This window comes from Condylura cristata, unplaced genomic scaffold (genome assembly GCF_000260355.1).
Source record: "Condylura cristata isolate star-nosed mole 26May11 unplaced genomic scaffold, ConCri1.0 scaffold00004, whole genome shotgun sequence".
Classification (NCBI taxonomy): domain Eukaryota; kingdom Metazoa; phylum Chordata; class Mammalia; order Eulipotyphla; family Talpidae; genus Condylura; species Condylura cristata.
The window spans coordinates 66668942-66680442 of NW_004567105.1; the positions used below are offsets into that span (position 1 = coordinate 66668942).

Genomic DNA, 11501 nt, shown 5'->3' on the forward strand with positions numbered 1-11501 from the left:
CATAAATAAATAAATCTTTAAAAAATCAATTCAGAGGACAAATACTACAGTAAAATCATAGAAGAAACAGATTGCCTTTCACAGTAAAGAAATGCAAGCAGCTTTAAATATCAGGGGGAAAGCTCACACTCATAATTACTATGAAAATGGTAACTAAAGAGAAGTATTTTCTCCTCATATAAAGTTGCCAACGATTTCACAGGCTGAAAACACTAGGTCTTGTTGAAAAATTGAGGAAACTCATGCAGTGCTCTGGCCAAGTAAACTGCTATGCGGTTCTGGGAGCTTAACCTGGCAAGTACTCATTAAAGTGGGAGCGCCAGATGGGCTTGAAATCAGCACTTCTACTTTGCTGTACAAAGAGGTTTGCACAATGATAGTCTCTGGTGAGAGGCTTTACCAGAGACAGTATTGTTTTAGACATCAAAAACGTTAAAGAAAACCCTAAATCTCCCCATGATAGGAACTACTGATTGTTCACTTCTCCCCCCCATGATCAGTGGTGAACAGAGAAGATTGGATAGCAGCTTGTCCCAGCAGCAAAAAGCAATCGTCCACGCATGGTGCACGGCGGTAATAAAAAGGCAGCTTTTATTGGGTTTATTATTGCTTTAAAATTCCCTACAGACAATGCCCCCTTGTAGCCTGCACCCTGGATGGATGGTTCCCAATGCCAATGCACCCCTACTCCACGGACCACTGCTATGTGTAGATCTGTGAGTCTGACACCTCTATCACTTAGTGCTAAGAGAAAGAGACAGAAGACTATGGAAAGTGAGACGCCAGCTTTACAGAAACAGCCACGTTTAAAGAATCGTATTCCTGAATGGTGATAGATATGTCACATGTACATACCAGAGAGCAAACAGGACTGTATTAATTTGGGGGCAGATGCCCGGGATAAATGGTCGTGGTCAAGGAAGACTATACGTGTCCATCTTTTATACACAATACACTTTATTTATATAGTTAAATAGTATGCAAACAGTTAAGGGGGAGCAGAATCTGACATCCCAAAATGTGCTACTTGGCATGTCAATTGTTTTGAGGTGACAGCAACAAGACCCAGCAGATTCAGGAAAACATTTTGACTTTCCTTTAACTGCCTGAAGTAATGATATGTGTGTCTGTACCAGAATAGAGCTATTACCAGAGATGATTATATCTTCATATCAGAATGAAAGGTTTATCTGCAGCACAGGGTGAATATCTGTTTGCCAAACATTTGCACAATATCTTCCAGTCACTTTTCTCATCTTTGAAGCTACAGGTCCCTACCCCTTCATAGTCTTTTCCATAGGGAAAAAGGGGCAGTTTTCTGTTCCTATCACTACCCAGGTTAAAAAAATACATATGTACACAGTACACAGTACACAGTACACACACACACACACACACACACACAGAGGAACTGTCCAAGCAAATGCAACAGAAGGATAAGCAGGGTCGGGTTCTGAGTTCTCTGGTAAGTGCAACACCAGCGCCACCTAGTGGGAAAAAGAGGACTCTGCCAGCGAGAGAGAAGCATCACTGGTCCAGCCAGTCCCTTTCTGTTGATCATGCCTCCCTCTATTGATGCCTTGCAAAGATTAACATTAAAAAACAATTTCCAAACCACCTCAGAATAAATACAAAGCATCAGCCACTTAATTGTTCCGGAGACGTGGCATTTCAAACCTACAAGTGAATCATGCGGCAACCTTCAAGCATATTTCTTGAGGCAAGCCACCTACGGTCTCTGGAAGACAGATACATTTAAGCTAGATAATAACAACTCATAATTGAAGAGGACTTTATATTTCTAGTGCATGAGCCCAACAATATCATGAGACATATTTTAACAATCTTGTCTTACAGATGAGAAAATGAGAGTATGGGCCAAATAAAGGATTTTACCTAGGGGATAATAGTATCAGGTCAGGCAGGTCACCAAGTTCTGTGACTTGAGGACCTCATGTCCACTGCAATATTCTTGGAGCCCTAGAAGCAGGGATCTGGCTGAGGCATTCACAAAAGGCCAGTCCTGATGCTGGTGATGACCCCGCCTGCACCCCTGGGTCTATATGCATTGCCAGCAGCTGGGGGGGGGGGTCTGTTTCTCCCCATGGGCAGTTTCCTAACTCAGACGTGGGCCTCTCTTACTCTCCACTGGGGGACTTCTCTGGCAGCCTCCATGCTAACCTGGCTGTGCATGGATTCATGCCCCACCCTGGGTGAACGGGTCTCCACCCCATCTCTATGGGGGATGGGACGCTGGCTATGCACCTGTGCCCTGGTGGGAGAATTCCGAGCTGTGTCCCACACGGCCCCTCAGAGGGTCCCTGGTGTTCTGGAAATGGCCTTCCTCACTCTTGGGCTTTCTGGGATCTCCTCCTGTGTAAAATACCCACACCCTGACTCAGGGTGAGCTGTTGGCAGAACCCACAGAATGGAAGGCCTAGCAGATGGGTACTGGGGCTGGGGAGTGGTGTTCAGCAAGTGGGTGTAGCTTCTCTAGGAGCATAAAGAGTCACTAGTTAGGGGCCTCCCTGGTGGCGCAAGGGGTTAAAGCCCAGCACTATGAAGTTATCCTCAGCGGTTGGAGCACAAGTTTGATCCATGGCCAGGGAAGGGGCCCACATGGCACGGCAGACCTGTCCTGACTCCCCTCAGCCATGTATTTCAGTCAACCCGCCTGTTCTGCTCCCCACTCTGTCTCTGGTAAATCCTCTTACCCCTCTCCCCTGGACCTCTGGCTTGTACCCCAGTTCTTGTAAGCATAAATAAATAAATATTTTTTTAAAAAACAAGAGTTGCTGATCGTGATGTGAGCTAGTGATGAGACTCCTACAAGAGCCAGAGGCAGCCTTCTGAGACCCACCATCAGACCCTCAGTTTCAATACCACAATCTACTGCTTAATCAAGGCCATCTGAACATTCCGGCCATATGTGCCACTTTTGAATTAGAAAACAGATTCCCATATTGCGCTGGGAAGGCAAAGTCTGGCATCAGTCAGTCGTGATGCACAGGGCTTCTCCTGGGAGAGGTGAGTTTGAGGGCATGGCCCGTGCCCATGGCTGAAGGCTCAGAACCAACAGGGTGGATTTAGAGAATATAAAACTAACCTGGCTGGGGGCTTGAACGACCTAAGTTTGCAGGACAGGGTGTGTAAGGGCCATTTTCTTTTCCCTAGGGAGAGAGTCTGTAACTATATGCTTAAAGAGGGTTTATAAGTTAAAGCATGTGGACAGAGTCACAGGAGGTTCTGATGGGGTATGATTTGGACTAAACCATCACAAGATCTTCAAAAATGCCGGGGTGATTACACTAAAATAGCATAGACCAAACCTTTAGTTCTTCATAAATATTAACTTATTTACTCATCGAAGCCATTCTTTGAAGTGGACAAAAAAACTGAGACCTAGCAAGAGGCTTTACCTGAGGACACAGCTGGATTTGAACCCAGGCAGGAGGTCCCTTCACGCCAAGCCGGTGGCCCTCAAACTTCAGCACACAGCGAATAACCAGAATAGCTTGTCACAACAGAGGTGCCTGGGCCCATCCCCAGTTTCTGACTCAGGAGGCTGGGGCAGTTTCCAGGTGTGCTGATACCCTGGGTCTGAGGGCCACACTTTGCACACTTTGACCTCTGAGCTCTCCTTTCCAGAAAGGAGACACGGAATGCCAGGGAGCTGATGCGACCTGTCTAGGTCACCTAACTACTCAGCAATGAAACCTGGATGTGTAGCCCACGACTCTGCCATCGCTGCTTGGAGAAGAGCAGAGCCTACTGAACAAGGCACATGTGTGTCTGCTTGCGCGTGACCGGTTTTATTACCTGATGTGTGTCCAGCTCTTGGGGATGGACACTGGGGGAAGGTAATTCCTTGTTGGACTCTTCTGAGGCCCCCCGGGCCCTTCTCCACCTCCTGGCCCGCCGGTCTGCAGTGTGGGGGGCCTCCTCCGTCTCACTGCTGTCCGAGGTCTCCCTTCTGGCTGCCTGGGGGTTGAAGTTCACATCCAGCTCTCCCTGAAGGCGCATCTTGTCCGCTGCAGGGCTCCTGGGGGCCTTCCTCTGCAGCCAGGACAGTCTGGCCTGGCGCCCAGCTTCCCGGGAGGAGCCTACAGAGGAGGTCTCTGAGTCAGAGCACATGGCCTCGAAGTTGGGAGAGAGCCCTGAGAGGCTTGGGGCCTGTGTAGGCTGAGGCTGGGGGTTCCTGGGCAGCCCTGGGGGTGGAGGGCACAGGGTGCTCAAGGCCTCGCTCCAGTCGAAGTCCTCCTCGCTGTCAGAGCCCAAATCATCGTAGGCGGATGCTGTGCTGGAGGCTGCTTCCAGGGCCTGAAATGTGCCACTTATAGGTTTGGCCAGCAGGTGGTTGGGGGACAGAGCACCATCCTTCAAGGCCACCCAGTTCCCATCAGGGCTCTGCAAAAATGGGGCCAGATCTGCGGCAGGAGGAGAAAGAAACCAGAGGGGCTGTTAGCAACTAGAGCAAGGTGAAGTTGCCATGTGTCGCCTCCTCAGGACTGACTCACAGGGCTCTGGGGAGCTGGCAACTCTTAGAAGTTGAAGAGGGCTACCCAAAGGGGGGTTGAGTTTAAAGGTCCCCAGGAAGTCCTTGGAGGCCTCACAGGGTCTCAGTGCTTCACAGACAGAGGGAAGCCTGGAGCTCTGGGTCCTATGTAACATCCACCTGGGCAGATGATCACCTCAGTCCCCGCGGAATTGTCCCCTCCTGTCCTAGACTGGCCTGCATGTCATAGGGTGGTGTAAGGTGGTGTAAGCCAGGTTCTGATGCTTTGATCTTGGACCAGTTTTGTCTCTTAGATCCTTAGTTCCCCCTTTTGATGGGTGATGACCCCATCTCCGCCTTGCTCACAGGTCACCATGCCCTGTCCTGGCACTTTCCAGATCTCACTCAGAAGAGCCCTGTGACGTGGTGTGTGAGGAGCAATAAGATACGTACGGAAACACAACACTCACAAACACGCTGTTAATATCTGACTCGAGCTCCTGACTGGTAGAGAGCTCCCTTCTCACCCACCCCAGGGCCACTCTTGGCCATAGAGGAGGTCAGGGAAGCCCCGGGAAAGCTGCTGCTGGGAGCAGGGCTCAGTCTGCGAGCTGGGCTGGCCTAAACTGGGCTCTGGTGGACAAACATGCCTACTGCTTGCCTGTTTGGCAGGGGAGAGTTCTACAGCAACTTCCAGTGAGTTCCCTGTGGGGCCGAGCCCCAGTCAGGTAAAGTGACGTCATTTACTGCCTGCCTGTCCCCCTGTCTCATGCCTCCCCTCCGCGTGTTTCCTGGGCTCACCTCCAATAAACTACAGGCCCTCCGGTCTCTAGCTGTGTACTCAGGGAGATGGAGACAGCCACTTGATGCAGAGCAGTCATGGCTTGGCTGCGGTGTGTGTTCATGCTGAGTGGAGGGTGTGGCCTGCCCTCTGAACCCCAATTGCGTGTTTGTCTTGAGCCTTCTTTCCTTGAGGAGCTGCTACTGGGTTCTCTGACCTTTGCTAAAAAGCTGCCTTCCCACCCACCCCTCCTTTTTTTTAAACACTCAGAGTATGTTACAGATTATCTCCTTGGCTGTCTACTCTGCCCTCTGCCCCCCAAGTCTGGCCATGAGCTCCTTAAGGACAGGGCCACATCTTCATCACTGTGTCCCAGCCTACTGGAATCCATTTTGGGCTTGTCAAGACTGCCCATTAGTGAACACAGTGCCCACAGGCTTGGGGCGCAAGACCGGGCTCTTGATGTGGGGCTTTCAGTGAGCCCCGCCATCTACAGCTTCCCCAGCAGAGATGGGAGGACATGAGAGAGGGGCAGCCTGAGTAATGCTGCTCCGCCTGGCTCCAGGGGGACTGTTGTAAATGTGCCGGTAGGGTAAATGAACAGCCAGGCTTTTTGGCTGCTAGCCAATGTAGCTATCCTGCAGCCTTGCATGTAGGAGGCGCGTGGGCGCGCCTGATGGTGGACACCTGGAGTGAGGTGTGGGCATGCGTGAGTGGGCACACCTGAGGCTGGAGACGGGGCCATAGTGGCGGCATCACTCAGAGACAAAGCCAGTACTGCGGAGAGGCTAGGAGAGGACTAGAGCACCCGAGAACGCCAGCGGGAGCCAGGAGTAAAGGTTCTCCAGGAGTTGCCCTGCCTTGCCAGTTGGCATAGAGAGAGCATTAAAGCCTGAGAAAGCCGAGAGCTCCAGGACTCTCCTTTGTCCATCTGCCTGAATCTACAGAGAACCTGCTCAGGCTTGCCACAACGGTGATCCTGTTCCTGTCCCCAACACCCACTGCAGGATGGGTGGGGTTCACCCATCTCACTAAGCCAGAGAGCGCTGCCGGGTGCTCTCTTCTCCCGTCTCTCACAATGTCAGGTTGCCAGGCCCCCCTCTGGAGAAACTACAAGTCAGCCAGCTGCCATCTCAGCAAAAGCCAGAGAAGCCAACCCTCTGAGCCCTGGGTTGTCAAACCTCCCCGTTGGGGCGCCCCAGAGGCACCTGGCCCTACAGCGCTGGGAGCAGCCCTCTGGACCCAGGCCTTCCAGCCATCCTTTCTCCAGATCCCCACCGTCTCATGACTTCCCAAGACTTGCAGGGAGCAGCTTTCGAGCACCCCAATCTCTGTGGCTGCAGTGTATAAGAATATTTGTTTGGGGGCGACCCGGCCACTGCCGAGGGTACAGCTGCTGTGGGTCACTCGGCCCACAGTGGCTACAGCTGATCACAGCTGTGGACCAGCAGGCTCAGAATCAGGCCTTCCCCCGAAGCATAAACAGATCTGCTGAAAATAGCCCAGTGCACATTAACCTTCCCCGATGACCTCCACCTCTGGGCCTTCGCTGCTCCATATTTCTGCTCTGCCGAGACTAAGCGATGCCCCCAGGAGCATACCGCTTCCTGCTAAATATGTCAGACATATCTCAGGACTTCTGGTACCGACCTGGACGTTTTAGTGTATCAGAGGCTGAGCTTTCTTCAGAAAAGTCAGCTGTTTCCTACCTGTTGATGTACTTTCTTTTAAATCTTAATGAGAACACATGGATTTTTGAGCAGAGTATAAACTCTTCCTTGTGTGTGATGCTGCTTCACCACGTCTTGTTTATATGTGACTCATCAGTTAGTTACATGGGGTCACTTTTTTTTTTAAGATTTATTTATTTGTACATACAGAACTGGGGTACAGGCCAGAGGCTCAGGGGCGGTGAGAGGCTTCACCAGTGACAGAGTGAGGAGCAGAACAGGCAGATCGACGAAGTACACTGCTGAGGGGAGCAGCGGGCGGGTCAGGAGAGGTCTGCCATGCTATGTGGGTCACCTCCGGGGCAGGCAGGGACAGGCGGGAATTGAACTCATGCGGAAGTGGCTTTAGCTTCTCAGTGCAATGCTTTAACCTGCTGCGCCACCAGGGAGGGCCAGGGTCACTTTTTCTTTTTTACACAGAAACTTAGATACAAAGTCATGTTTTGAGAAACCAAAGTCCTTTGCAAATGTTTCTGGAATGTTTATAATTGAGTGGTGGGGGAATTATTCCGTGAAATGGGGTATAGCTTACCAGTTTTCACAATAACCTGTAAGTTTATCAGTTTTGATATTTTGGGGGGGTTGCTTTTATGACGAGGCGACACTAAGCCACTAACTGTTAAGTCTGTAAACTAGAGTCCTGATGTTGGGGTTTGAGGACCAGCTCTGCTCACATCTGCTGTGGGACCGTGGGCAGGTCACTTGTCCTCAGTGCCCCTCAGTGTCCACCCAGGGAATGTCAGTACTGAATGGTATTGGCAGAGGCAGAAAGGAGACCGTGCTCACAGTGGGCTGTGCTTTGCGAAGCTATTTTCAAAGTTGATGGTTGGTCAACTGTGATGTTCTATGTCTGTGGAATCTAAGAACCTCTGCAAGACCTTCCAGTCAGGTTGAGAGAGACAGAAAGAAAGAATGTGAAAGAACGGCCCTCCCTGGTAGCTTAACGGGTTAGAGCACAGCACTGAAAACTCGCTGTGGTCGCTTCGGTGAAAGTTCTATCCCTGGCCCCAGAGGTGACCACAGGGCGCGGCAGACCTCTCCTGACCCGCCCGCTGCTCCCCTCAGTGTGTCGATGCGCCTTGTCAATGTGCGCCACTCTGTCTCTGGTGAGTCCTCTCACGGCCCCTGCACCTCTGACCTGTACCCCAGTTCTATATGCATAAATAAACAAATCTTTTTTAAAAAGAAAGAATGTGAAAGAACACATGTAGGTGTGCTAGGCGGCAGGGGGAAAGAGAAACCTAACTAGGAAAGAAAAAGACGCTGAGAAAACACAACCAAAGCCATACACACACATAAAGAAAATTTCATGTCCTCAAAGAATCTCTGAGGCTTCTACTGAAGTACCAAAAGGCCAGTAGGAAGACAAGCGCTTTTGGAAAATCTTTAGAATAAATGCTAAAAATAGTTCATGTTTTAAAATTCTTTACGCTTTGAGCACAATGGAACTTGCTGATGTAACTATTATTAAATCTCTTCCCTCATGGAGAAGGAATGATGGCATGATCTTTGAAAGTATATTTCTAAGATGGATGTTTTGCTGTTGTTGTTGCTGTCTGGGAAGGAGAATGCTGTGAGTACTTTCTCCTGACAAGGACATATGTGCCCAGTGTCTTCAGCAGGACGTGTGTCTGGCTGAGGCAATGAGACCTGGGTGGGGCAGGTGAGCATCTTGACCTCCACAGTCCTGGGGCCCAAGAGACCAGGTTGGCTTGAGCTCAGCCCCCAGACATTGGCTGCTACCCTGGGGGTTGCCAGTCTCTCCCAGCCTTGTGAGGTGTGAGTCTGGGCCAGTGACTGAGCCCATTTGACCCCTGTCATTGGGAAGGATGAATGACTTGGCAATTTTCTAAAGGACCCCATATTGTGGACAGTGAGGAGTCTGAGGAGAGGTGGCTGTTACCCAGGTAGAAGTGGGACAGGATGGCAGCCTGCTGTCCTCAGGGGTGGACAGCTGCTCTCCCAAGTACCCTGCCCCTTTCTTGGCACAGGGGAGTTTGCTCAGCCAGGTTATATACTTCTGGGCCACTACATCAAGGTGGGTGGTGTGACAAGCTGGTGTCCAGGGAGTGGGAAAGTGGCCTGTGCCACTTCCCTGCTTGAAGTTGCTGGGAAGCGGGTGTGCTCCATTCCCTCTTCCTCTGTCTGCTGTGAATGTGAATGACCTAGCAGAAGATCAGGCCCTAGAGGATGGCAGAACCCCAAGGCAGAAGGAGCCTTGGTCCTCTGAAGCCAGGACACTGCACTGCTGTGTGATAAGAAGTTAAACTGTGATGTTAAGTCACCTGAATGTTTATCTTGTCAGAGCAGCAAGTGTTACCTTAACTAACAGGTCAGGTTTCTGGTTTAAAACCAGATGGACGCAGGAGCCAAATCCCTTTGAACACCACCGTGCCCTGGTGGGTTGGATGAGTGTCCTGGCCACACAGGACAGTCTCCTAGGCCTCAGAGAACAGGTGGCAGGAGGGGAACTGTGCAGCTGAATGAATTTAACACTCTTGGCCAGAAGGGCCCCACCCACCACTCGGCGGGAAAACTCCCAGCCAGAAAACTCAGTGACATTATATACATGTGCTGAGCTGGACGCCTCTGGCCAAACAGGCGTAGCCTGAGACACCTCTGAACAGCAAGTGGCCCAACTAGAAGCAGCTGAAAATGCTTACTTGTCTGGTCCGGCCTGTCCATGTGCCTCCAGCTGGGCAATGCTGGCTCCTCCCTGTGCTGCTGGTCCTGCTCCCTCAGCTGTCCTGGGGCAGCCTCCAGGGAAGAGGCTTCCTGGACATCTTCTGCCACAAGTGAGAAGGCTGACTGGGAGCGCTATGGGAAAGAGAGAGGAAGAGGATCACTCAGGAGCACAGTCCCTGGGAGGAGGCCTTCATCTCACTGGTAGACACCACAGTGTGGAGAAGAGGGGCTAGCTTTTCTCATGTGAGGCTGTGAAGCGGCATACCAGTAGCTCGTGCCAGGTAATGTTTATTCCATGGCAGGCGGGCCAGGCCCAGCAGGAAGCACCAGAGATGCGGGCAATTCGATAGAGTCAACTTTCCAATGACTCCCTCTCATCAGTCTTTCTCCCAGTCAACACTGCTTAAGGCTGCTGTGTGTTAGGAGAGTGGAAAACATCTTGTCTTGAAGTCCCAGGCCTTTCAGCAGCATAAAAGGCACCAGGGAAGAGCTAAGTAGGGTTGGTCAGCAAACTAGAACTACCACAGCAGGTTCCTTCCCAGAACCTGAGCTAAAGAAAGGGAGAGCACAGGCCCCCTGTGGAGTCTGCTTCCACCTGAATGCAGACCTCAACAGCCCACAGCTTCTCTCCCAGTGAGAAATGTGCTGCCCCTCCTGGGAACTTTCTTCCTCTCCCAGGAGGACTTTCAGGAGACCATTGTATGGTCATCATCTCATTAGTGATAGGGGGAGAGAGGCTCCTGGCAGGCAGTTACTCGCCCTTACCCCAATCCTGCCCTGTCTACCTCTTCTACCTAATTGTTCCTGAGTTATATCTAGTAGTAGTAGTAGTAGTAGTAGTAATAGAAAGGAGGTTAAGGGGAGCTGATTTGGAGAGCCAGTGGGCAGGGTCTGATATGGCTAGAACCCAACTCAGGTCAATTGTACCTGGGATCCAGTCCCACCTCTGCTACCACATCTGGGCCAAATAATTTCATTTCTTGAGAAATGTGCAAACAACTTTGCCTTGCACATCATAAATGCACTTTATAAGCATGTTTGAAAGTAACAGAAAAAAGGCAAAGACCAGCCTCAGGATATTCGGACCAGGCACTGAGCATCATGAGTGGCACTTGGGGAGAGGACAAGGTACTCGACAACCTTGTCCTGAAGCATGGTGGCCAGTTTGAGAAAAGACAGACAGAAGCTTATTGGGCCAGTGCCCAATAAGGCTGGAGAATGTGTAAGCCAATGCTGGTTCAGGGAGACACTTGGCTCACATGGCGTGGCATGTATGCATCTGTAAGATGGGGTTGGGGTTGATGCCATAAGACAAAAATGTCCCCCTAGTTACTAAGCCAAGACCAAGAAATGAAGTCTCCTGGTCATAGGGAGGATGGTATCTGTGGTTTTTTTCAATGAAAGAATTGGGGCATTTACTTTAGGCAAGCCATTGTTCCACACTAGGAAAAAGCTCTACTCTGACAATCACAAAATGCCCCAAAGAACAGGTCTCAGGACATGGCTCAGCCACAGCCTCCAGTGGAAAAGCGCCAGTTCTGGTCTGGCCACAGTGAATTACTGCAATGAACAAAGCTCCCAGCAGATGGAGCCACAACAACGCTTTCCCCGACAGTTGTCTAACAGCTGTGGTTCCTGGGAAGTGATCGGCTCACCTAAATAATTTTATAGTTCATCTACACTGGCTGGGTCCTCTGTGCCCACCCTTCCCTACCCAGGGGTTTTGCTTGCTTCAATTTCTCTTACAGCTCTAGGGTGCAGGGAAGAAGCAGGGCCAGGGAGGTCCTGGGTGGCTGGTGGAGCCCTGGGC

The 11501-nt window shown here is 50.9% G+C and overlaps 1 protein-coding gene across 2 annotated transcripts in view; it reads right to left on the reverse strand.

Annotated features, from left to right (window-relative positions):
- The window catches only part of MYRIP (myosin VIIA and Rab interacting protein), a 219562-nt gene that overhangs the window by 45565 nt on the left and 162496 nt on the right, over window positions 1–11501 (reverse strand). For both annotated transcript variants that reach the window (XM_004676288.2, XM_012720627.1), the window contains exons 9-10: window positions 9670–9823; window positions 3820–4427 (exon numbers count right to left, since the gene is read on the reverse strand). In XM_004676288.2, coding sequence (XP_004676345.1) covers window positions 3820–4427; window positions 9670–9823 — 762 coding nt within the window. The remainder of the gene's footprint in view (window positions 1–3819; window positions 4428–9669; window positions 9824–11501) is intronic.